This window comes from Sesamum indicum, linkage group LG1, assembly GCF_000512975.1.
Source record: "Sesamum indicum cultivar Zhongzhi No. 13 linkage group LG1, S_indicum_v1.0, whole genome shotgun sequence".
NCBI classification, from domain to species: Eukaryota; Viridiplantae; Streptophyta; class Magnoliopsida; order Lamiales; family Pedaliaceae; genus Sesamum; species Sesamum indicum.
This window is the reverse complement of record NC_026145.1, coordinates 1,544,732-1,570,542: the sequence shown is the minus strand read 5'-3', so window position 1 is coordinate 1,570,542 and position 25,811 is coordinate 1,544,732. Positions and strand designations below refer to the sequence as shown.

At 37.1% G+C, this 25,811-nt stretch overlaps 4 protein-coding genes across 9 annotated transcripts; 2 read left to right on the top strand and 2 right to left on the bottom strand.

The window, feature by feature from the left end:
* Nucleotides 74-5,006, top strand: LOC105170970 (eukaryotic translation initiation factor 3 subunit L-like). Its single transcript, XM_011091985.2, is given in 9 exon segments — nucleotides 74-538; nucleotides 969-1,127; nucleotides 1,968-2,299; nucleotides 3,263-3,391; nucleotides 3,393-3,585; nucleotides 3,749-3,897; nucleotides 3,981-4,074; nucleotides 4,421-4,492; nucleotides 4,599-5,006. Coding segments are annotated over 9 exon segments (1,530 nt in total). The 5' UTR covers nucleotides 74-181; the 3' UTR covers nucleotides 4,644-5,006.
* Nucleotides 6,460-11,662, top strand: LOC105170896 (aspartate aminotransferase, cytoplasmic). Its single transcript, XM_011091860.2, has 12 exons — nucleotides 6,460-6,759; nucleotides 7,244-7,315; nucleotides 7,407-7,468; nucleotides 7,550-7,633; nucleotides 8,467-8,566; nucleotides 8,666-8,786; nucleotides 9,234-9,397; nucleotides 9,528-9,665; nucleotides 10,069-10,190; nucleotides 10,371-10,465; nucleotides 11,127-11,247; nucleotides 11,414-11,662. Exons 1-12 carry the CDS (start codon nucleotides 6,541-6,543, stop codon nucleotides 11,496-11,498), a joined length of 1,383 nt encoding a protein of 460 aa, XP_011090162.1. The 5' UTR covers nucleotides 6,460-6,540; the 3' UTR covers nucleotides 11,499-11,662.
* On the bottom strand, nucleotides 11,950-21,370 carry LOC105170528 (transcription factor MYB3R-1). 6 transcript variants are annotated; one of them, XM_020697520.1, is made up of 13 exons: nucleotides 21,097-21,370; nucleotides 20,446-20,521; nucleotides 19,741-19,952; nucleotides 19,298-19,352; nucleotides 18,312-18,369; nucleotides 16,541-16,635; nucleotides 16,311-16,414; nucleotides 15,924-16,052; nucleotides 14,038-15,784; nucleotides 13,285-13,619; nucleotides 13,076-13,190; nucleotides 12,756-12,992; nucleotides 11,950-12,429 (listed from the first exon to the last, which is right to left on the bottom strand). In XM_020697520.1, the coding sequence occupies exons 3-13, from the start codon at nucleotides 19,818-19,820 to the stop codon at nucleotides 12,310-12,312; spliced, it is 3,075 nt and encodes a 1,024-aa protein (XP_020553179.1). In that variant the 5' UTR covers nucleotides 19,821-19,952; nucleotides 20,446-20,521; nucleotides 21,097-21,370; the 3' UTR covers nucleotides 11,950-12,309. The 6 variants fall into 6 exon arrangements, with proteins under 6 accessions (XP_020553179.1, XP_020553183.1, XP_011089667.1 ...); XM_020697524.1 differs by having other exon boundaries at nucleotides 19,741-19,924; XM_011091365.2 differs by lacking the exon at nucleotides 20,446-20,521.
* Nucleotides 22,278-25,805, bottom strand: LOC105170443. Its single transcript, XM_011091240.2, has 4 exons — nucleotides 25,070-25,805; nucleotides 23,946-24,121; nucleotides 23,425-23,648; nucleotides 22,278-23,233 (listed from the first exon to the last, which is right to left on the bottom strand). The coding sequence occupies exons 1-4, from the start codon at nucleotides 25,794-25,796 to the stop codon at nucleotides 22,432-22,434; spliced, it is 1,929 nt and encodes a 642-aa protein (XP_011089542.2). The 5' UTR covers nucleotides 25,797-25,805; the 3' UTR covers nucleotides 22,278-22,431.

Genomic DNA, 25,811 nt, shown 5'->3' with positions numbered 1-25,811 from the left:
CAGGATAAAGGCCGAAAGCCCGCTCCAAGACTTTCCATTGGGCCCACTTCTCTTTCTCACTCTCATTAGGGCAGAATCTAAGCAAAATTCTCCTCTCTCTAGAAATCTTACTCCTCTCTCTCTCTCTCTCTCTCACGCACACAGAAGAAAGGCAAATTCCCGTTGCGAGCCAAATTCCGCTATGACAATCACCGGTACGATGGCGTACGAACGCGAGCAACAAATTCCCGGTGACTACGACCCTAATTACGTACCTGACTCCGTGAAATCTTTCGTAGTTCACATGTACCGCCATATACGGGAGAAGAACGTCTACGAGATCCACCAGATGTATGAGACGTCGTTCCAGAGCATCAGTGATAGGTTTTTCAAGGATGCGCCTTGGCCTTCTGTCGACGCCGTGGCCCCATACGTTGATAACGATCATGTCTTTTGCTTGCTGTATCGCGAGATGTGGTTTCGACATTTGTATGCCAGGCTTTCGCCTACACTCAAGCAACGGATTGATTCATGGGATAATTATTGTAATCTCTTCCAGGTTAGTACGGTTTTGTGGAATTTGGTGTTCCCTGGTTTTTGGATAGGGTGTGTGCCTTTTTGTAATTGATGCTAACTCGCATTTCCAAAAGCGGTGCTGGTTTCTAATCATTGAATAGCTATATTCAGAGATATATTTTTATTCTTTTTGCTGTAAAGGATTAGGACTGGATTCTCCAGCTCCTGATATCTGGTTCAGTGGGCGTTTCCGCTATAATGTTCCCCCGGGTGGTTCTATTTCGGCTTGTTATTAACGGGATTGTTTGATTGACACTAATTATACCGTGGACCATTTAATTTAGGGTTGAGGGAGAAAATTTACATAGTTCATATTGCAGGAGAGGTTTTTGCTCCAGACTGAATAAGGCTTTTAGCTCGATTTTATGGATGTAACTGCGCTAATGTTAATTTCTCAAATTTGTGGTGTACAGGTTGTATTACATGGGGTGGTGAATATGCAACTTCCAAATCAGTGGTTATGGGACATGGTTGATGAATTTGTATACCAGTTTCAGTCATTCTGCCAGTATCGTGCTAAGATGAAGAGCAAGACTGAGCAGGAGATTGCGCTTCTGAGGCAGAATGGTCAGGTATGGTGGTGAAAAGGATGATGCTAATTTGGTAGTAAGCTTGTACAAATTGCTCTTAAGAGTAGTGATCTTATAATTATGTTTTGTAACTATTCTGTCTCCCTATGCTATTTTAATACTTAGTTCGCAGCCCTATATTAAAGTAGTGAAACAATGGGATGATTACATGATACCATTCAGTGTCCCTTGTCATTTCTGAGGTTTGTTGGTTTAGTAAAAGATTTCTATCATAATCACCATAGTTTACAAGGTGTGCCATGGCGCAAGCCCACTACCATGTGGTGTGCCCCAGGTGAAAGCCCAACCTTTTTAAGGCTAGGTTGATCCACCCAATTTACTTGGAAGATTGGGCTTTCCATTGTTAAAAAAGGCTAGGCTTTCTGGAGCGCAGCCTTTAACTTATTTTTTCTTTTAAAAAAGAAAAAAGAAAGATGTTGATTGCTACAAAGCCAACGGTGAAAGAGATGGTGACAGATGGAGAAGAAATGGACTCATAGTGATAGATATTTTATGTTTGTTTGGTTTATAATGATTATGTAGTATTTGCTTAATGGTCTTGCATTTTTGGAACACTATTTTTCCCAATACGTTGTTTTACATATTCTTTTTATGGTATAATGCTTAATATAATTTTTCATTTCTATATTTAATTGTTTTTGTGCATTATTGATGTTAAAAAATTGATCTATGGATATATAATTTATTTCTGCAAATATGCATCATGCTTTAAAAAGGTGCACGACACGCTGTGTGCAATGGCTCCAGGGCACCTTTGTGATATGATGTACCATGCGCTTTTAACAACTTTGCTAATCACGGCTGTGTATGGTTATATCTCAGGCATGGAATGTGTATGGTGTCCTCAATTACTTACAGGCACTTGTGGAGAAGTCTATGATTATTCAAATCCTTGAGCAGGAGAAGGAAGGCCTTGAACAGTTCACTGCTACAGATGGATATGACTACAGCGGTGGAAGTAATGTATTGAAGGTCTTGGGATATTTTAGCATGATTGGTCTACTTAGAGTTCACTGTTTGTTGGGTGATTATCATACCGCCCTGAAGTGCTTACTTCCTATTGACATAAGTCAACAAGGCGTGTACACCAGTGTTATTGGAAGCCACATCACTACTATATATCATTATGGATTTGCAAACCTCATGCTGAGGAGGTAGATTTGTTAATATTTCATACTGAAGTCTGTACAACCAGCTTTCTCGCCGTGTTTTTATTAATCTTGTTTGAATATCATTATTATTTGTTTGCTTATGTGATTAATCCTCAACTTTTCGCGCCCGTGTAATGTAAAGTATTGCTATCTGATTGGTCAGCTTAAGCAACTAGGAATCCTCTTACACTGAATTGATATCAATTGACCGCTCCCTAAAAGTTCCATTTACAATTTAGATATGCTCGTCTTTATTTATTTCAATGATGATTCCTGCTACTTGTATGTCGGAAGTGGTGTAGCTATGGTTCAGTAACACATATTCTCCAGTTTGAGAAGATTCTTCCGGATTTCTGTTTATGGGTAATTATAGCTTGTGGCAAAACATATTTTTTGAGTACCTTTTACTTTTACATAGACCTTAAGTCGAAGGAGACATATTCATCTTCTTTCTTCTCCGCAAAGTTTTGGGGTACTATATTTGTTTTTGAACTTGCATAAGCATTGGTTGGATTAACTCAATCTTCATCTTTCTTTAGCATGGCATACATAAATTTTCTGATGGTTCTTGCATGGTAAAGTTGCTTATAGCTGACCTTGTTGTCTATTATTTTTGTATTCTGATTGTCCATTTTAATGGCAAGGAAAGCAATGACAATGTTGTGATGTTCATCTGGAATTTCCTAGCATGTTTCCTTTTTCTTCCCGTACCTTCCAAGATGCCTAGTGCTGGAAAAACAGTATCTTTCTGGCTGATATCACACTTACTTGCTGTGTGTTTCTGTCCCAGTTCTTTGGAATGTGATTGTCTAAAGTTGGAATGTTTTTGAATGTCGCATGTCTTGATATGTGGAAATGTGCATGCTTAAAGAATCATAATGAAAGACAAGGTGCATCTCTTGTTAAATTGGAAGAGATCTTTGTCCAAGGATGCCATGTAATGTATTCTCAATAATCATTGTACAGGTATACAGATGCAATTCGAGAATTCAACAAAATACTTCTTTACATTTTTAAAACCAAGCAATATCACCAAAAATCCCCTCAGTATGAGCAGATACTAAAGAAGAATGAGCAGATGTATGCCTTGCTTGCTTCCTCAAGTGAAGCTTGTTGAGGAGGTTGTGAACTCTCAGTTACGGGAAAAATACGGTGAAAAAATGTCAAGGATGCAGAGATATGATGATGAGGCATTCGCTCTATATGATGAGCTCTTCTCTTATGCCTGCCCAAAGTTCATTACTCCCTCTGCCCCAAGCTATGAGGAGCCTCTCGTAAATTATAACCAGGTACAAAAGATCATTCAAATGCAACCCGCAAGTGGTTTTCCTTGTTTTTATCAGTTTCTCTATTCTCTCAGTGTTTGTCTTTTTGTATTCAACTAGCTGTGCATTGCTTATTATATTTATCTCCTTCCCTTCTCAAAGTATTTGCTGAATTTAACCATTTCAGGATGCTTATAGACTACAGTTGAAGTTGTTTCTTTATGAAGTAAAGCAGCAGCAACTATTATCAGGCGTTCGAACCTTCTTAAAAGTGTACTCAACAATCACCCTCGGGAAGCTTGCTGCATACATGGAAGTGGATGAACCTACCTTGAGGTAAGATTCTATATCTCCCCCCAAGGTCCTGTCCTTTTTCCCCTTGTACGCAGTTTTAAGCTGTATTGCATTTCTATCCACAGGACGATCTTGATGACATACAAACACAAGACACATGCTGTAGATTTTGATGGAAAAATCACCTCGAATGCGGATATAGATTTCTATATTAATGATGTGAGTTCTTTTGCTTGGTCGTGCATTGGCAACCTAATTCTTGCAGAATTGTACTTCATTCTATTTCTTAAAGCATGAGAAAACTTCATTTTTTCACTGGATCTTTGCCTCGTCATATATTTTCAGTGGAAACATGTTTTTCGTTCTGCCAAAATGAATAGAGGATTCTAATGTGCATATGAGCCATTTTGTAAGAGTTTCTTCCAGCACCTATCCTCTCCAGAGCAAATCTTTTTTTTTTGGGGGGGGGGGGGTGAATCCAGAAGTAGTTTAAAGTTTGTTATTTACGCACTCATTATTTCTTTCATAGTTCAGGATTCAGTTGACCTGTTCTCTCTGATTGCAGGACATGATTCATGTTGCTGAATCAAAATCAGCAAAACGGTACGGAGATTATTTTATGCGCCAAATTGTCAAGGTATGGCACCCACCAGCAACAAATATAATTCCTGATTTTCTTGATACAGAATGCTGGTAATTTTATTCAACTTTAAAAAGAAAAAAAAACTTATATTTGTTTGCAGCTCGAAGGGGTAATGACCGATGTTGACAGGATAAAGCTGGAATAGGCATTAGAAATTTACTCTAGGGTTTTCTGCTGCTTCCCTTTGTTTTTTCCATGTCGCCCCCCACAAAAATTGCAAGCAACTCAAAATAAGAGAAGAATGATAGAAGGTGGGGCAGTTTTGGTAAGTATCATTGTTGGAATGGTATTTAGATTGTGATTCATTGTGAAAAATATACTTCTTCTTGGTAATGACAGCTAATAGGAAGAGAATGTTATGAAAGTGAAATCAAGTTTGCCTTTCCTTTTCTGGCCGCTGAGCGTGATTAACTTACTGGAACTGAGTGATCATCATTCAAGGTTTTCTCTTTCTGTTGATCTTAATATCACTTTGCTAGTATGTAAAATTCTGTTTGTTCTATTTTCAGTTAAAGGGTGCCAATTACATATCCTTCAGTTCAATCACCAGGTTGTCTTATTAGACATTGTGACCTTAAATCAAACAACCAACTACCGCTCTTAACAATAAATGTTATGGTGTTTCATAAAACGCCAAAGTGGATAAGGAAAAATCTCAAAATATTTCTCAAGTACTGAATTCTTTTATTTATAGAAAATGGCATCACTGAGCATGTGAATTAGGTATTGTGTATTCCTAGAAACACGCCAAGTGACTGTGGATGTTTCATCTATATTTATATTTGTACTAATATAAATGAAAAAATCTCTGTATATTCACAAATGACAATTAATGATACTGCCATATTAATTTTTTATGAAGTTAAGAATATTTTTCATAATAAAATAATTAATTTATTTAATTTTTTAAAATTTACATTAAATTGATAAATTATTTTTTTTTCTTTTTACAAATATAATATATTGATTTATATATTTTTTGTTTATAATATATTTTAAAACGTGAAAAATTATTTATTACATGCACGTAAAAACGATGTGTCACAACGGCTAATGCCTTTATACGAAAAGTGAGAAAAATTGTTTTAGTGGTTATGAATAAATTTACTGTTTTTTTATAAAAGCAGATGTGTTATTGAGCATATTCTCTGCAAATATATTTCAAAATTTGCCTTCATATTGATAATCTGGACAAGGGTCCATAGGCAATCAAGAAGGCTCTTTAATTAGGTTGATGATCTCTATTGCACTTGAGAGGATCGTCAACTTAAGGTTGATTCAAGTGATGGAAACTACGACTAAAGGAAATAAAATTTTTACACAGAGATGTAACGCGTTTTCTCAAATAAAATATAACATCCATCAACAATCAACTTTTGTCAAACTCCACACTTAATTTCTTGATTTTCTACGAAAATATTGTCAATTTTTTTATCTAAAACTGACTTCTTTTTAAAATTCAAATCTATAGTTTATGTGTGGAGCATTGTGATGATAAAATTTCTAGATTGACGTGCCATATCATCTCTTCAAATCCATTACAGACAAATTTTTATTATTTATATTAATATAAAAGAAAACTCCATACCCACAAATCATATCAATTTTTTGTAAAATTAAAAATAGTCTTTAATTAATAAGATAACTATTTTATTTAATTTTTTAGATTATATTTAATTAATCAATTATGTTTTTAAATATGATATAGTGATTTGTATATATTTTTATTTATAATATAAAATTCTTTATTATATAAATATAAAAATAATGTGACAACTATTATGTAATACGATATTCTACGGTTAGCCACACCGTAACAGCTAGACGCCCGCCGCGCCTACCTTGATCTTCGTGCCATCAAAACCCAAATACCGCAAAGCATCCATCTTTATCTTAACGTAGTAAGAGAAATAGACAGTTCAGTGGGCCCAACCCCCTGCGCGTCAAACCCCCCCCCCGCCGAGAGCAGAATAGCGAAGCGGTTGCCTCCGTAATTTAACACAAGCCAGCCAGTTGAACATAGTTGAATAAAGCTCGCTAAGATGCACGGAGGAGGGAACACCTCACCATCATTCTCTTCGTTTTCGTCTTCCTCGTCGTCAGCCGCTGATCGGAGGTTGAATGCTCTGGTTCGCCACCTGGAAGGATCGTCGCTCAATGGGAGTCGCTCCATCGCCGCCTCTCCCACTTCCGGCTCTCACGGAGCCCCGAATTCCGTGTTTGATCATCTTGTTCGGGCGCCTGAAGATCCCATTCTCGGCGTAATTATTACTCCTCCTCTCTTTGTGTGTTGTGTGTGTGCTTGTGCGTGTACGATTCAGGTTTTCAGTTGTTGAATATATCACAGGAGATAGTGATCATGCAAGGATACTGTTTCGTGGATCTTTGGAGAGTATAAGATATGGTTGTACGGAATTGGAACTTAAAAGGAAGAGTTGAGATCATTATTTTTTTGGTGATGAATATTCTACATAATTGTATTAGAAAGATTTTCGGTTAACGGATGATCTCTTCCTACTAAATAGATTCTTCATCTTTTGCCTCCTGTAACCGGATGAGTTTAAATTTAGATAGCTGCACCAATATATGGTCTTCTTACCGTTTCTTTTATTTGTGATGGTGGTGATCAATGTACTTAACATGACTTCTCTTTCTTTCTCAAGTTCGGCGTCGACTTCCAGTCCCTTTTGAACTTTCCCTTTTATATGAGTATATAAATTATTTCTAAAATTTTTGGATAAATAGGTGACTGTTGCCTACAATAAAGACCCGAGCCCTGTGAAGTTGAACCTGGGAGTTGGTGCATATCGGACAGAGGTGATTCTTTATGTGCTTGGCTTAGTTACATGATCAAGTACAAATCCTTTATCAGTACCAATCTTTTAGCTTGATACCTATATTGATATAGGAAGGAAAGCCGCTTGTTCTGAATGTTGTTAGAAGAGCAGAGCAGATGCTAGTGAACGACAGGTACATATAGCTTTCTCATTACTATTGTATTTGGACATTATGGTTTTACTGAATAGGTATGTAAGGCCGAATTTTTTGCAGCTCTCGTGTGAAGGAGTATCTTCCCATTGTTGGGCTGTCAGATTTCAATAAATTGAGTGCTAAGCTTATACTTGGTGCTGACAGGTAATGTTACTTAAACATGATAGTGGACTTTAAAATGCTTATTATGCTCTCAATTTTGATTGTATCTGATGTTAATCATGATAGACGCTATCCAATAGTAATTAGAGCGACGATATTTGGTCCAATTGTACATGATCTTTATTGACAAACTACACTATCCTTTTCCAAAGCAGTTAAATATGTAGTTAAGAGATAAGCTAATGGTTCATTATTTTGCATTGAACTTTTCTTTAGGCATATATGCTCAGGTTACTGCCGAGGATCTTTAAGCTCATAGTTAATGACATAACATGTCCATCTGTTTCCTTTTCAAGAGCAAAATTTTCAGCTTTTAATCGCATAAAACTAATTAGAACTGCATGCTTGGATTCTGCATCTGCCTGTCTGCCTCTTGTAATCTTCTGGTGTAGCCTTCTATGGTCATTAACCTTGTCCGCCAAAAGAATCAAGTTACAAGCTTGCTTATTTAAAAAGAGAAAAAGAATTAAATGCCCACCTGTTTATTTTCTGGTCTAATCATCTATTCTTGATATTGATGAATTAGGAGATCATCCAGTTTTTGCAGAACATTAAATGAGTCTTCTGCTTTTTTTGAGTCGTATAAATTGCATGGTTAGCCTTATGCTCAAATCAGTGATAAAATCACCACTAATTCTCTCCTCTATATGGACATAGCATTAAAAGTTGCACTGTGGCTTGTGCATAAGGTTTATTACCTATTGCAGTATTTCTAATTGATTATTGTTTAGTCATAGCTTCTTTAGATATTTGTTTCTAATTACCTGTACGACATTGGTCTGAATGAGTCCTTTTGCTTGCTTGCTTGGAGATAGTCCTGCGATCCAAGAGAACAGGGTTTCAACTGTTCAGTGCTTGTCTGGTACAGGATCATTGAGGGTTGGAGCTGAATTTTTGGCTCGACACTATCATCAAGTAAGTTTAGATGACCTCATTCTATCATTTACACAATGTTTCTTAGTCAATAGCAGTATACAAGTATCCAACACCTACCTCTTGTCCATGGATTTGCAGCATACTATTTATATTCCGCAGCCAACATGGGGAAACCACCCAAAAGTTTTTGGTCTGGCAGGGTTATCTGTGAAGACTTATCGCTACTACGATCCAGCTACTCGTGGACTCAACTTCCAAGGTTCAAGACTTTTTTCCTTGTAAACTCAAAATATCTGGCCATCTTGTTAAAGGGAGTCATAATTTTTTTTGAGATGGAGGCCATCATCGATTACTCCAGCAAGGTGCACTAAAAGCAGTGGCATGCTCTCAAAAAAAAGATGCAAATAGTTAGGCTGCGTCATTTTTTAAAATGAGAAAATTTGTATATTTTGGTCATTTTCTTGGAATGATTTCTGAAATGGCCTTTTTTTAAACAATTTTGAGAGAGAGACACCTATCTTCAAAGCCTGCACTTCATATGTGGCCTTTAGTCAAGTTCTACTTGTGGACTCTCCCTACTTATATACCATTTGATGAATTTATCAACAGAAACTTCTTGGAAAAACTTGCACATGCAAATATCTTCTATCATGAATCCTTTTGGTTTCTTGGAGAGACTGTGATGCATACTTTTGGCAAATAACAGGCTTGTTAGAAGACCTTGGATCTGCTCCTTCAGGAGCAATTGTGCTTCTTCATGCATGCGCTCATAACCCAACTGGTGTTGATCCAACCATTCATCAGTGGGAGCAGATTAGACAGTTGATTAGATCGAAGGCATTGTTACCTTTCTTCGATAGCGCTTATCAGGTAACTAAATTGTAGTTTCACTGAAGTTGGGAGTAGTTCTGATCCTTTGCATCTATAGCTTCTGAATCTGAGTGATTACTGATCCATTACCAAAGAATATATGTACTGATTTTCAAGTCAAATGCTGTAGGGTTTTGCTAGTGGAAACCTGGATGCAGATGCAGAGTCGGTTAGGATGTTCGCGAAAGATGGGGGTGAATGTCTGGTGGCTCAAAGTTATGCCAAAAACATGGGGCTTTATGGGGAGCGTGTTGGCGCCCTAAGCATTGTAAGTTAGCAATAGAAGGATTTTTCATCTGTAATGAGATAAATGTAGGACCTTTCAAGATTGTCACTTGCTGCCACCTTGCTAACCCCACTGACTGGAAAAGGTATCCTACAACCTAGAACAAGGCTACTTGTAATTCCCGGTGCTTTAGTTTGCTAAGTACCAACTACTTGTGGATCTGTCTTTTTCAAAAATGACTTCCCCAAACTCAAAGTTCTTTGTCTACGTGTCATCTTATACTGATAATTCTTGGAATGCTGTTTACATGTTTTTGCTCTCTCTTTCATTGATCATGTTGAAGATAAGAGTGCAAAATAGTACCTACTCTCGTTGTGGTTAAGTTTATTGGACATTATATCTGGAACAAACTAATGTTGTTGCTCAACTTTTTCCACATTTACAGGTTTGCAGGTCTGCGGATGTGGCCAGCAGGGTAGAGAGCCAGTTGAAATTGGTTATCAGGCCCATGTATTCAAACCCTCCCATTCATGGGGCATCAATTGTGGCAACAATCCTCAAGGACAGGTGATAAATGTTTCAATGTATACTCAATATTTGAAATATGCAATGCAAAAGCAAGTCCAATTCGCATGACCGAACAATAAATTTACAAAAACCTAAATGAAAACGAAACACAAAGAAAATTATATCTGAATTCCTATTATAATGTCAATAGGTCTTACTTGTAGCATACAATTCCTGCAGATCCATGTACCAAGAATGGACCATTGAGCTGAAGGCTATGGCGGAGCGTATCATCAGCATGCGCCAGCAACTGTTTGATGCTTTACGTAGTAGAGGTAATTATTTGGAGTCATGTTCTCTCGATTGGTTATTACTTGTTGGTGCCCACACATTTACTCTCTTATTTAGCCATCTATTCCAGTCATATGCATGCTCAACCTTGGCACGTAATCCAGTGCTAGTGCCCAAACTTCTTGTTGGTTCAAGAAGATAGTTTTATTTCTCCTTTGTAATATGGTTTCTTCTTTTTGTCCTTGTTTCAAAAAGTGCTCTTTACTTTTCAGTTTCTGATGGCAAATGCTTAGTAATTCTTTTTAGTATCTTCAACCCCAAAACCACCAATTGTTGTGGTCTAGGTTCAAATGTTATCATATCCACGATATCGGTTCAAACCTTGTTGAGGCTTCTGCTGGGGCTAAACATAGGTATTGATCTGGGTGTTGAGTCCAACATGGTTAAGCCTTAGTTCTTTGCGGCGGTGAGTGCTTTAGGGACCCTAGTTGCCACACGTGATGCAGGCCCAATCTGGATAGGGTGCCAGCCCTATCTTCCCATTTAGTCTACCAAGAAAAAGGAACTTTAAACCCCAAAAGCTTCTAAACATCAAACTGCGGAATGTTCCTTTCCATTTGTATGTGCTTCATCGCAATATGCCCATCTTGAAATGCTCATGTATTGTTTCATTTATCTTTTGCATGTGCCGTCGCTTGTTGGCAGGTACACCTGGTGACTGGAGTCACATCATCAAGCAAATTGGGATGTTCACTTTCACTGGACTTAACTCGAAGCAAGTAGCCTTTATGACTAAGGAGTATCACATCTACATGACATCCGATGGGTAAAATATTACTGCCCTCCACCCCACCCCACCCTCACGTCACACATAAACACACACACAGAGAGTGAGAGAGAAGCTTATTAGAGAGAAACGTCTAGAAAAGAGAAGTAGAATTAGGTTTCAAGAGTTTTTGACAATATTGGTCTAATTGTTTCTGATCTTGCAGGCGAATCAGCATGGCTGGTCTGAGTTCAAGGACAGTACCACACCTCGCAGATGCAATACATGCTGCTGTCACAAGGGTAGCTTGATTCTGTTTTCAAATAATTTCACTCTACTGCAGCCATTTTTCTGGCCTTGATAGAGGATTTTTCTATGGTTTTGTACAAATAAATGACGTGCAATTTTATCTTGTGCCGAAAAGAATTCTAAGTAATAAGCTTTCCTATTTATTAATCTTGTTATGCTAGTAGTACTTGAAAGCAGAGTTATATATTTAGTTCTTGCAGCTATGACAATCAGAAGTCAAAGCAGTAACTTCTCCTGCTTGCAAAAATCGGTGATTGAGCGGTTATTCACTTATTACTTCAAAATTTTATTGAAAATATTAACCAGCACTATAGGCTTTATGCATTTCAATTCTTATATGTTTTTACGTATGTCATTAAACATAATTTAATAATAACATAAACTAAAAGTACATATAGTTCAATTGAATCAGTAAGAACTTAACGTGATGCGACTAATCAATCAAAGACATACCCAAGACGAGTTAAAGGTAAGGTAATTGCATTCTGATCCAAACACAGGTTCATTTTTGCTGAGGTGTTCTTGATAAGTTATTGTCATCTCATACCACATACACAATAGAGCAACAATCAGCCTAAAGAGTAAGTAATTGAATTAAATCCATACACACATCAACCTCAAGAATGAATAGTTGTTTTTAACAAAATCCATACCCCCTCTTGGGTTGGTTCTTTTATAGTTAAATTTGGGATGTATTTAAATCAAGATAAATGAAAAATAATACAATATAACGACACACATGTATGTAACTATCATACAAATATAGACTACAAGAAATTACAGTTGGATGATGTTGGCATGAATGCCTGCCTTCTACCTGCATTCCTTCAACAAATAAGAAGAGGGGCTAGAGAAACTAATGCTGTTTGAGGGCTTTCCAGTTTCCTTCGCAGGCGTTGCGCATTCACTAAAGTCAAGGGTGCGTCTTTCTGTCTGCAACGGTTTTATGCTAAGTAAATCAACTCCAAGTTTAAAATGACTGTAAGAACAGAATTTGGAAAAAAAAAAAAAAATGCACAGAGAAACATGCACAATATAAAAAACACAAGTACCTATTATCATGATAAATGTGTAAAAAGACCCGCAGGGAAAATTATATCCGCTCCTTGAATTGATGAATTAATCTGAATCTTTAATTTTATAGATTTCTATTAATTCGATTAAAGTACTAGAAATGAAAACGTAGTTTTTGTGACCAAGATTTCTATAACAAAGAAGAAAAAGGGCAGTTCAGTGTAACAGTTTCTGGAGAACCATACCATGAAATTTGCAGCCAAAGCAGAATGATATTCTGCCTGAGAGTTCGGACTGTTATTGTTCTCCTTTCTTCCTTCATGGTTTACGGAGCATTGCCCCTTCATAATTGTTTCAGGGGTTTCATCTCCGAGAACCTCTTGGGCGTCAGCAAATGCACCAGCAGTCTGCTCTCCCAATTGCTTCATTAAACCAATGGCATCATAACTTCTGTCCCCGGGACTCAGAAAGTAGCCAATATCCTACAAAAACTCTTTCTATGAGATAAATAGATGCAGAGGGAAAAAAGAAGAGCTCAAAGCAGATTACTTGAGTAAAAGATTACCTCGATTGTTATATCTGTATCGATTCTGGGTCCGGGAACAAAAGTATTAATAAACCAAGGAGACTTCCAAGCCAAAGGAGATTCTATGCTCCTCTTAAATGGTGTCTCCACAAATCTGGAAACCGAAAATTGACAAGGAAAAAATTAGAAACACCACACGACCCATGGAATGAATAAAAAATTGGAATAAGCAGCCTCAACAGTCTTACATGCTATTGTTTTCAGAAGCTACACCTGTGCCAGAACTTTCGGCTTTCTTATCTGAAGGACTCAAGGACTGAAGAGATGTACTTATGACCAAATTAGTTCCATCCTTCTTTGTACACAGACGAGGAGAACAAATAACAGAAAAACATGAAGTCTCAGAAGAGGATAAGATTGCACCATTTTTTGATAAAGCATCTAGTCTTCGAGAATACTGATTTCCAAGAGCTCTAGGACTCGGACCAATTGCTCTGTCATTCTTACTTCCAAAACGGTCAGGAGAAAAGAATATCAAGTCATTCATATCATGTTCAACAAGGATTCCAGAAAACTCTCTTGCCTGCCATTATTGAAACAGTAAGGGATCAGATTCTAAAACCCCAAGAAGGCTCATGTGAGCAGTTAATTTTTTAACTTTTTGTGCACCGTTCTATAGGCTGCATCACTTAAATTGGAAAGTATTTATGATGTTAAAAGAAAATAATCAAAATCATCAATGTTTCTGGTGAGCAATGCCCTGTCGTACAAAACAACCAGACCCAGCCTTCTAGACAACATTTTCATGTAAGTGTTAAGTAATTCGGTTTTAGTTAAAGAGTTCACAAAAGAAGGCATTTAGGTTTATCTTATGGATTATATGCATTCCAAAACTCAGAGAAAAAACTCTACATTCAGGGTTATATGAATTTGTAAAATTCAGATATTCCTGGAAGTGCGCTTCAACTGATGCCAGTGGAGACGAAAACGAGAGTACTAACCTTTTCGGTGACATTATTTCCTCCACCCTTAGCTTTCACATCTGCAACAGCAGTTTGTTCTGTTATCTTGTTCAAAGAATCACTGCTATTGAACTCTTCTATTGATATTTTGATTTCTGGCACGATGATGTTCTCATTGCCCTCATTTTCTGCTTGTCCACAAGGAGGTGGCGCGTTTTCTTTTTCTTTACAGGAAGGTTCGGAGTTTCTTTTATTTGGAGATAATGACAACAGTGGTCCTTTCTTCTCCATACATTCATCAAACATAACCTCCAATCTGGAAAAATCATTGGTCAGATTGGAAAATGATTCTTGCTTTGAAAAACCTTCAAGCTTCTTTTCAAATCTCTTTTCTGACAAAGGAGACACCAAATCACGCTGTCTTTTCTTCAGAATTGATGGTGTGCTAGTAAAAGTTTTGGCTGCACTTTTCAGAACAGCAACAGGGCTATCATCTCTAGATGGTGAATCCCACAGTTTGAATGGAGTCATGGAAGATATCATCAGCTGGCGGATGCCGAGTGGACTGTACTCTTGATGCAAATCACTGCCAGATTGTATAAGATCACAACTGAAGAACGGTATATCCAAGCTTGGAAAACGAGGCGGCTCATAGAACAAAGCTCCAGACTCTTTCTGTTCATCAAATTTGATATCTTTGTCCTCAGAAGAACAGTGAGAATCATCACATGGTGCCAAGACAAAATCATTAGCTGGAACTAGTTTCGGCGCTTCTCTTGCCTCATTAGAGTAATCAGACTCCTTGGAATAGATAAAGCGACCATGTGTACTTGGTGGAATACATTCCTGCCCTGCATTCTCATGTGAAGGATAACTATACTGATGTGGATTCATACTGAACATAAGCGAAGCATCAGCTGGAGGAAGTTGTGTAGGGAGGAGGGGGAGAGGTTGAATAACTGAATTGCCTGGTGGCATATAACAAGATTGTGAAGCAAATGTCTCATCTTCAGGAATCTGAAAATTTGAAGAGCGATGAAGCAATGAATCTGTAAGTCCATCAATGTCGCTAATAACATTTTCAGAGGGACAACATACGCCCAGGTCAGCCTCAGGGTATACCATTCTGTAGTCTAAATTAGCTATGGGGTTAGAGGTATTAGTGTCCCCCACCACTTTTTCCACGGAAGTAGAAGCACCTAAAGGAATAGAAGATTCTTGTGGAAATGGTACTGCTTCATGATTGTTCCTGTCACTCACAGATGGCAGGACCAGTCCGGATGACTCTTGCCCCAGATCAAGCAAAGACATGTCAGGTAGCTCATTCGCATTTAGTTGCCAATCTTTCCCTGCAAAGGTCCCCCAATCTAGTGGGAAATCATGTTCAAGGTACTTGTCATCCAGTTCACAAGGTACTTCTGGTATACCATATGTGGCTTCTTGAAATGTAGGACAATAATCCTCAGGATATGGAATTGACCCTGATTCTTCAGTCCCTCTGCAGTCTCTTCTGGGATGTGCAATTGCATTATTTAGAGGCTGAGAGAAGTTGGCAATTGTTGAACCTTGACTGCATTCAGAAGCTTCCTCCACTTCTACTCCCCCTTTAAAAACACTATCATCTTCGCCACTTTGTTGTGCCCTTGAAGAAGAGGAAGCTGCTGAGTGATTTGGACGGCTAACAAGAGGTGGACCTTGGAACTGTGAAAGCAATCCTGAAGCCAAATACATGTCCAATTTCTTCTTGACAGAACTATTCCAATGATTCTTTATTGCATTGTCAGTTCTGATGGCAAACATAGGCAACAAAAGCACTCCAAATGAGTGATATCTAGGAGAAATAACATAATATATCGACAATAGATATGCTAAATCTCTGAACACTATTGAAGTATTGCTTCCTGTAACTAAATGAATCCAAGTACCTCCCAGGCAAGAATTTGGTTAACTCTGCCCACTTGTTTCCATAAATTTGATGGGCGCGAATTAAAGCCAACTCCTCCTCTTGTGTCCAAGCTTCTTTATTTATGTTGGGATTAAGATGATTGTGCCACCTGAAAAATGAATAAGATCAACACACAAACAATATTGTATACACAATAATACAAGAAACAGAAATCTACTCTTTGTATGGGGCAAGGCGTGAAATTTGCACCTCAAGCCCACAACATCAAATCCACAATGAATAATGAAACACAAATCTTATATACCTGTAATGGCTAAATTTTCTGAAACATTCCAAATCTAAGTTCTGAACAGTGGTAAAGCTCTATATGAACTACAGATATCAATAAAAGCTCCTGCAAGCTCACCTTTCTCGACACTGCTTCCCAATACGTCCAGGAAGATGCTGTGCAATGGTAGACCACTTTTTGGGCCCATATTTACTGACCAACTCAATTATTATTTCATCCTCCTAATCACATAGTAAAAGAGTAATAAAATGGGCTCTCATAGACTTATGAAACAAACAAATGATGTGGTAAATGCATGGTAAATGGAAATCATATCCACAAATAAAAAACTAAGAAAGTTGCCTAACCTCTTTCGACCATGGACCTTTGACAAGTTCTGGATTAAGAACCTTCTGCCACCTATGTAAGCACTGTACATCTGTTCTATCCTTGAAACATTCCGCTAGATAAATAACATGCCATAGATTCAATACTCACAATTCAGCCAAACAAGAAGTAGATTTTGAGTTATTGATTGTTATTTGGATTTGCAATCAGCAAACTCAAACATAAAACTTTTCCACGAATATTTACTCATAAAGAATGGATCAAAACAGTGAGCAAGAAGGAACAAGGAGCAATGTTGTTACTACTTTCTGCTTAGGTGGTAGCTTAACCATATTATTTAGTTAAAAATGTTTTGGGCAAATTGATGTGTCAAGTCCAAGCACAATATAGACCATAGAATGGTAACTTGAGCATTTCAGAAGATAATAAAAGAAAATTTTGTGATATTAAGTGACAAAATTAAAAAGTAATTTACAGCGTTTCCTGAGTTATAGTGAAGTAGATCAGTAACCAGAATGAGGGTAAGGATTAATTATCAGAACCTGCAAGCTTGACATAATCAGGGAAGAAGCTAATTCTACCTAAGTTAGCTGGAAACTGCAGTTCTTAATGCGTCGGAGGCAAAATTCCTTTGTTAAATAAGATGAAATTGTAGTGTGTGCCGGTAAGTGTATATATCTAGTGATGCAGATAGAACTCAAGTCAAGGAACTTTACCCACGCTCATCTAGGACCTGCTATATGTAACCTCTTTCATTCCACTCTTATCAAGTCTGACTTCCAAAATGTTCAGGCTCATCCTTTTCTATAATTCAACTCCTTTCAGGTCAGTATAGGTCAGTTTCGTTCTCTGTGTTTACCATTTTTTTATTTGTTTATTAATTTCTTCAGTGAATGTACATGGAGCCCTTTGCTAAATGCCCAACAATTTAAAATGACTCCCAACACTCATTTAATCACATTCCATCGTATGCCATTCAAATACTTCCTCTCTCTCCCTTTCAGACTTCCACCCTGTAGAATGTCATTTTCACTATACCACTTTTATGTAAAACTTATATATTAAGCCAATGACCACCTCACGTGTTGTAGAAATCTCATAAATTTCCTTAGGCAACACCTTTAACAGCATTCATTCACTTGACCTGCCTTTGTCACTGGCACCTCCATATTACATTCTGTTAGCTAGTCTATCTTCTATAGTAAGTGTAAATCCTTTTGTTTCTGAATACATACTAGAGAACTCCAACATGGCAAATCACTGGGGCCTTGCATCCACTGCACTACACAATCAGCAAAAATCAGAGACCACGGGATTTCAATTTCAAAAATTTTCATTGATTCATCCATAAACCAAAGATGCACTGCCTCAAGCTAATTGAAGCTGCCTTACAGAAACTAAAATTCAGAAGACTCATGATAATAACAAATTTACAGTGTCATTAATATGGAATTCACATAGCCAATTCCTGATTCCTTTAGAATTCTGAAATTCATCGGCACGTTTAGGAACTCTATACTTTGGTTTTCTAGATTAATCTGTCACTGTAGCGGACTAATAAGTCTTTAGATAAAGGTTAAGGTACATCTTAAGACCAAAGAGTTTAAGTACTCACTTCTTTCCATCAAGTATTCATTCTGGAAAATATTCATCAGGAGCACCCACAAGATTGAAAAAACAGCAGGCATGATATGAGGATAAGATTTGTATAGCAGGAGAAACCAGAGAACAATTGGACCCATTTTCAGTTACACAGGTATAAAACATAAGGCCTCAACTTCATCTTTCTACCTATCTTTTTCCAGTTTTTTCCTTTGAAGCGTTGAACAGCAATTCGTAATATCTCATCCTGTAAGAAAATAGAAAGCATTTAATTAGAACCACAACTCGTCATTGTCCACATTTACATTATGACTAACTCATGGTTAACAAATATAAATGAAAACTAAAACTGGAAAAGACCAGAAAAATTCTAATAACTGTATATATCATAATGCCCATTTGGAAATGAGAAAGCTAGAAGAAGATAAACCTTAAATTTTTACCACAAGGCTCCAATCAGCCACACTCCAAAATTTAGGTTGTGCAAGAATTGCTTATTGATTGCAAAGGACCTATTTCATACTTAGACAGCTAACTATTTTCTTTAGGGAAAAAAAGGATATTCCTCTCTTCCAACTAGAGCAGATTTTGTACAATTGTGAAAAAGTTGTCTTTACATTTTGGAATACTGATAGATCACATGATTGGTTTGGACTCTAAAATCCATGATCGACTTGCAATATGCCACACCTTTCTACATAAAATCAAATGGAATCACTATCTTCTTGGACTTGTTCTTCAAGTTTAAGGGAACTCATGCGCGACAAGGTAACTCAGCTTTTAGAAATCAGTACCATGCCATTGTCATTGTGGAGAAGCAGTACTATGAAGAATGTTGACACCCAAAATACTAAGAAACTGATCACTAACAAGAATGAAAATAATTATACTTCGAAGGGTAGTTCATCAAGTGTGAGGGTGAGATGGTTCAGACCAAACAATTTTTCCCTCTTGAGTTCATGAAAGTATGACATGCAAAAGGTATACCGTCATCCATATTATGTTTTTCTTTACCATCAGATATTCTTGAACATGCCCAATAATCTACCTGAAAATAAAATGCATTCACATAGAGATATAGATGGCTTTTCCAATACTTTGCAGAGAAAAGAAAAAAAAAATGAAAGCACAAGTTGCTGATGTGGATCATTTGCTACTATAGAAAAGATTCCAACCTCTTCTGCTGTCCACTGTCCCTTTGTGGAACGCCGTGTTGGGCCAGTAGTCCTCCTACATAAACAGTAGAAAGTTGCATTATAAGCACGGCTAAGTGTGTTTTGATTTGTGCTCATCATATGACTATGACATGGAGAATGGGAAAGCACGCAGTCTATTTTCCTCCAATAAAAGTTCACCAGATAAAAGAAATTTACAGCCAATCCGCAACACATATGTTCAAAAATTATAAAACTGTGTAAAATGTAAACCAGTTAATAAACGCTACAACTATATTGAGATACACTGATAAACCTTCAAACATGCACATAACATTTTAGGGTAAACAGAAAACCGCTTCACCTCATCAAGCATATCATCAACATATCACAGACTACAGAATGAAACAGATAAAGAAACACATAACATGAAGAATCAGCATTCTGTATGCTTCAAAAGTTACCCATGTAAAGGTCGAGCTCTATGTAGAAAATTTCTGCCTCCATCAGATAGCGTATTGTTACTTGTCCTATCACTTTCCATATTTACTTGACAAAGATCTGCATACGCCAATTCCAACACGTTGGCAATTTTCTCCAGGATGTCTTCCCCAAATCATTATATGCTACCCTATAACGAGGTAGGCACTGTCCGAATCCAGGATGAAATCAAAGACTAAGAATATGGAAGTCAGACAAGAGAAAGTCAGGATGCATACAAGTAAAATGCAGATATGCATCAATAACTAACATATGTATAAGCCCTCAAGAAGCATCCATTTTCTTCCCTATTTATATCGGCCATCTTACATTAAGAAAACAAAAGTAGGCAAGTTATTACTTGTTCAAGAAAATTATGTAGCTGTCAAGATTTTCTTGCATTAACTATCCATTGGATATATTCAATTTCAGAAGATACTTTTCCTGTGATATAGCAAAAGAATTAAATACTTTTGTGGGGTTTGAAATTTGAATTAACTCAATTGCAACTTAGTAAAGGTACAATACGAGGCAAATGGAAAACTCAAATTTCAAAAACCACTAGCCGAAGTTGTTAATAAAATTCCAATCCCATGAATAAAAAGTTAAAAAAGCATCATTTCCTAAAACAAATGACAAATCAAATAAGAAAGGGAACTACCAGTCATGGAAGTTCCTTATCTAGTTACCATAAATTTTTCTTGATTAAGGAAGCACAATGCTCTCCCTCGCATAAAAGTTGAAACTCTCTCTCAAGACAATAAACTGTGAAAATTATAATGACTAATGAGAATCATCAAATATAATAATACCTACATAATTTTACTTATCCAACAGAAAGAAATGATTTCATAAATTCCAAGCAAAACAATAAGCTGGTTTCTTAATTACAAAACTAAAAACCCACACAAATTTATGCCCAAATACCAGCCAGACAAACAAATATAAATAAATCAAGAATTCAGGAAAAGGTAACTCTCAAATTAAAAGGTCAAGTTCTGAAGCCAAAGAAATGAAGATAAATAAAATTTTTTATATTTTAAAACACCAAAAAAGAAAAGAAAAAAAGAAGATGTTATAATTATGCTATAGCCAAAAAAAGATCATACAGTAGAAAATATTCAAGGAAGGAACAAATAGGGAAATGACCCGCAAACGCACATATAAAAGTATAAATCAATCTCCAAATTCAAATTTAAAGTTCCTCTTCACTAGCGTCCCAAATTCATGCTCTTCCTAATACCGGCACAGCAACAACATTCACCAAGAAAAGAAATCAAAGAATTCGTCTCCAATCAAATAATAACACAACATGGGCTAATGAAGATTCAAAAACTCACCAAAACGAGCTTGACGAATTTCGATCCAACAACAGGAAAACTCGAAGTCCGACCGATCGCTTTGACGCGCATTTGCAGATCCAAACAAAAATTCATATATATCTATACATTTAACAATAACAGGAAAAAATAAAAGGATCTACAAAGGCACGCCGAAACTCGCAGAAATTGTACAGAGGGGATGTGAGTAGAGGGGTTTGAGTGAGAATTTGTGTGTTGGAGCGAGAGTAAAAATTAAAAAAGAAAAAAGAAACGGTCCAAAGAATTCAAAATAAAAGAGGCCCCTGAAGGTAAACATCGAGCAACTTATTAGGTAAACAACGGCTCAGACCCTGCCACGTGCCGGTATCTGCCTACGATGACTGTTCTCTTCTTCAAAGTTTTTAAGGGCAACGGTATTATTTCCACCGGATACCTTCACTCTCGGGTACAACTTGTTTATGAGTGCGAGAACATTAAAAATTGATTTTTACTTCAAGAAAAAACAAAAAATATAAATACAAAAATTGACATCATCATCCACCAAACCCAAAGTCCATCTCATTTCTTTTTTGAGAAATAGCTAATTATTTATTTGTAAGAAAATTGACAATTTTGTGATGATTTTTTTTGGTTGTTGGGATGCAATCATCATTTAATTATCATGCTTGTTTTTATGTCCTTTTCTTATTTTTTAGCATAATTATATTTACTCCTTTTTAATTTATGGTTTATTTATAAAAATTATAAATACACTCCCAAAAAATCTGTATCACTTATACAAATCATTCTTATTTTTTTAAAAATTACACGTAAACCCATAAATAAATTACACGAATGGTTATTTTAATTATGCAAAAGACATGGATAATTTACGACAATAAATTCATAAATAAGGGAGTTTAAATGTAATTATTTCTTTTTTAATAAATTCATTATATTACAATTTTCAGTTAATAAATTAATTAATTAATAATAAGATATAATTAAGTAATAGTTATTCATACAGATATTATTATTATTACCAAAATAATCAATATATTAATGGAATTTGAATTCTTGAATTTATGATATATTAGAGATAATTTATGATATTAAAAAGAAAAAAGCTTAAGAACACAAAAACACTGTTACAAGAGTTGCTCCATAAAGTAGAGAAAAATCTTCACAAGTTCATACCTAAATGAAATCAATCACCAATAGGAGTCCTCAAGAAGCTGATAAAATAACTCATTCGAACAACAGTTCTACAAGAACAATATTGCAAAAACTGCAATATGTTAGACAACATAAAGAAACCTCCAAGAAACTTAGTCCTCTGCAAAAATATTGTACACAGGTTTTAACAAAATCGGATTATGAAGCCCTACCTGGATGCTGTGATTGTGTGATCAATCTCAGTCTCTCGTAGGCATCGAAACACGCATGAGCATAGTCGGACAGAGCCCGGAACAGCTCCGGCAACCGGATTTTCAGACTCCCAAGTGATTTCTCCCTCACTTGAACACAGTGCTTCTGGTGATCTTCCATTTCGTCTTCCAATCTCTTTTTCAGGCTTTCCACCAGAAACTGCCTCTCGGAGACTGGGTCCTTGGCATTCGTTTCGACGGCCTTATCAGGGTCCGTCTCGTCCATTGGTGGTCGTCGCTGCATGTATTTTTGGTACCATTCTTCAAAGGCCTGTTTCTTGCGGAAGTACTCTTTTCTCGTTTCCTCGTACTTATCCTTCAACTTCATTTCTTCTTCCTGATGAATGATAATGGTCTTTATCACTGCAGCAAAGGACGCGATTGCACTTTTTGCCACCTCGTCAGGGAGCTTCTCGAGGTGGTCGTGCCAGGAACGGAGCAGTGGCTGGATGGGGGGATTCAGAGTTCTTGGAGGCGATGAGACTTTTTCCTTCAGGCTGCTCTCGATGGGGATGAGGTTTAGTTTCAACCAGTTGTTGAGTGAGTTGATGTAATGTCTTTGATTTGTCACGAGCTTTTCAAACTGCAAGTGCCACTGCTCGACGACATTCGAGAGCTGCTTGGTACGCTCGTGATGGTGTTTGCTTGTTTCGATGAGAACCCCGGAGACATCGAGGGATTTGAGGTCGGTAACAATCTTCAGCTGGCTATCATGGTGTTGGCACATGGATTCCCACATATTGGTCATCCTTTAAGAGTTAAAAAATTAATCAAAATATGGGGAAATGTTACACAACCATTCTCAAATAGAACGAGGACAGGAATATTTGATACTGATGAATGCCCCAAGAAATGATCACTTGTTTGGAGTTACTACAGGATACCTTGTAATAAGCGACTTGATAAGTTCAAAGAGTAGATAACTAACAAAGAAACTCACCCTTGAACAAGAGCCACAAGTTTTGGATACAACTGCTTGTCACGTATATCATTCACTTCCGCGACAGTCGAATCCAATGATTGCATGTCAACTATATACCGTGTATGCAAGTGGCTGACAGCAGCTTTTGCTTTCTCCAGTTGCTCCGAACTAGCATTGCGTTTTTTCAGTTTGTTCAGCACGGCAACTTTACGCTGATATTCAAGTTTCATCAGCTCACCAGCCTATTAGAGCAAAGACAAACTGAAGTCAATTTTCCTACCAATTACCCACATAGGGAGTGGTTAATGAAACAGCAACTTGAGTCTTACCATCATCAACAAAAATGTAACATGGTACTAAGGCTAATCCCAAACCTCAACAGAAAAACAACCAAGATAATTGATGCAATAAAACAAGTAATAGGTTAAAACTGGAAAGATGCTTGTCATGTCCTGCTGTAAATTAACAAAGATGCAAAGAAAGAATCAACAGCACACCGAGATGGAATACAGGATAAGTGAAGCACTGATTCAATTCACCTTCACTTCTTCATACAACTTCTTCTCCCATGCTAGCAACTTATCCAAAACAGTGGCATGTGTCTCATAATCTTCTGCATCAAGGATACCTTTTGTGCCATCACCATTAGGGATGCCTCTGAAAGACTTGTTCCAAGTAATAACTTGCATGACCCTTGCAGCATGATCAATGTGTCCTGAAATGCAGACACCATTAATCTATCAACCATAAGAAAAATGCCAGCTGATATATTACCACACTCCATAATCAACATCTCTTACAAGCAAATTGATAAGGAATAAGCTTAAATTTTCTTTCATTTGGCATCATTCTCTTTTGAAAATTATGACGATCATATGATCTACACTATCACATACTACATTACCTTACATACTTGATAAGAGTCTGAGGCAGGTGACCCCTTACTCTTAGAAATGCTAAACCAATAATACTCTACATATTAACTTACAATTCTGTAGGCTTGTCAAAAACAGCTTTCTCCACAGATGAAAGGCAAAGGGAATATAAACTTCAAAATGATAATTTAGTACATGCAGGAAACAAAGTGGTCAACAGATCTCTTCAAAATCCCAAGAAATAAAATGCTCAGCTTCTACAATTCAATAATTTCATGTAAAGGTCACACTAAAAAATTATTTTAAATAAACTACTAATATAATATCATCAGCCAGTCAGGTAGTTGATCCTCCAACAAAGATTTATAAGCATGTCCTATAGAATAGCATCACAAATTTAATAATGGAGAAGCTAGAAAAAAACATTATTTCTTCCACAAGATATTCTTCTGGAGCCATGAAAAGATGGCCTAGACTAAATTTCGCATTTAAGATTCACTAATCCATGCACTGGAATATATTATAAGGTTCTCTTCTAATTGTGTACATTAGGTTGAGATATGGAGATTTTTAAGTTCCACTGATGCATGTATTTGGTTCAGGCTTAGTTCGACTCTCAAAAAGACACCTGCAAGTATAGATTATAACATGTTAGGGACGCAGCAATAAGAAGACAAGAACTCATACCCTGGGACAACTACCAATCCTTTATCCAGTAAAAGAAATAGTATATAAAACCAAATATAAAGCTAATATGTTAAACGTAAATAATAAAACAACATGATCACCTCTGTTATCAGCAAAATTTGAATGGTAATGCAACCTTGTGGCCTCTAGCATCTTTGAAACCTCCTGGGCGCTTTGAGAAGCCTTAAGGAAATGGTCATCAATCTCACTCAAAACTCTCAACAAATCCACACTATTTTTATTTCCCCCAACATTTCCACCAGTGATTTCAATCCTACTCATCGCAGGTGGCGCTGTATTTGAATGCAGAAACTGCTTCTCAACTCCCACACTTGCTGGTGTCTCTTCGGGTGTCTTGAACTCTTCAATACCCTCAAATCCCACTTGCTTCTCTGGCGTCTTAAACTCGACATTTCCTCCCACATTGCCAAAATTCCCATCAATCTTTCCATTTCTCTCCTCCACGTAACTCTCTTCTTCCTCCTCAACCTCTTCCAATGATTCTCGCGGCATATTGTCCATAAAAAAATAATCCCATGCCATTCCTCTAATCTCCGGCAGAGTAGTAGGATTTGGAGGAGTCCTTACCGGTGTCTCCACTCCAACCTCCTCAACCCCTTTCTTCCTCCTACGAAAACCTCCTTTCTCTTCTTCCTCTTCCTCCTCTTCCTCTTCATAAATATCGCTCTCATCCATGGCAATGCCTTTCATCTTTCCCTTCATATTCTCTGAATGCGATATTGCTGGCATCGTGACAGCACGCTGAAGTGGAGGCATTGGGGAAAAGGTTGGCAGTGGAGGAGGAGGGGGAGGGAGGCTAGACTCCATGGGCGGTGGAGGGGG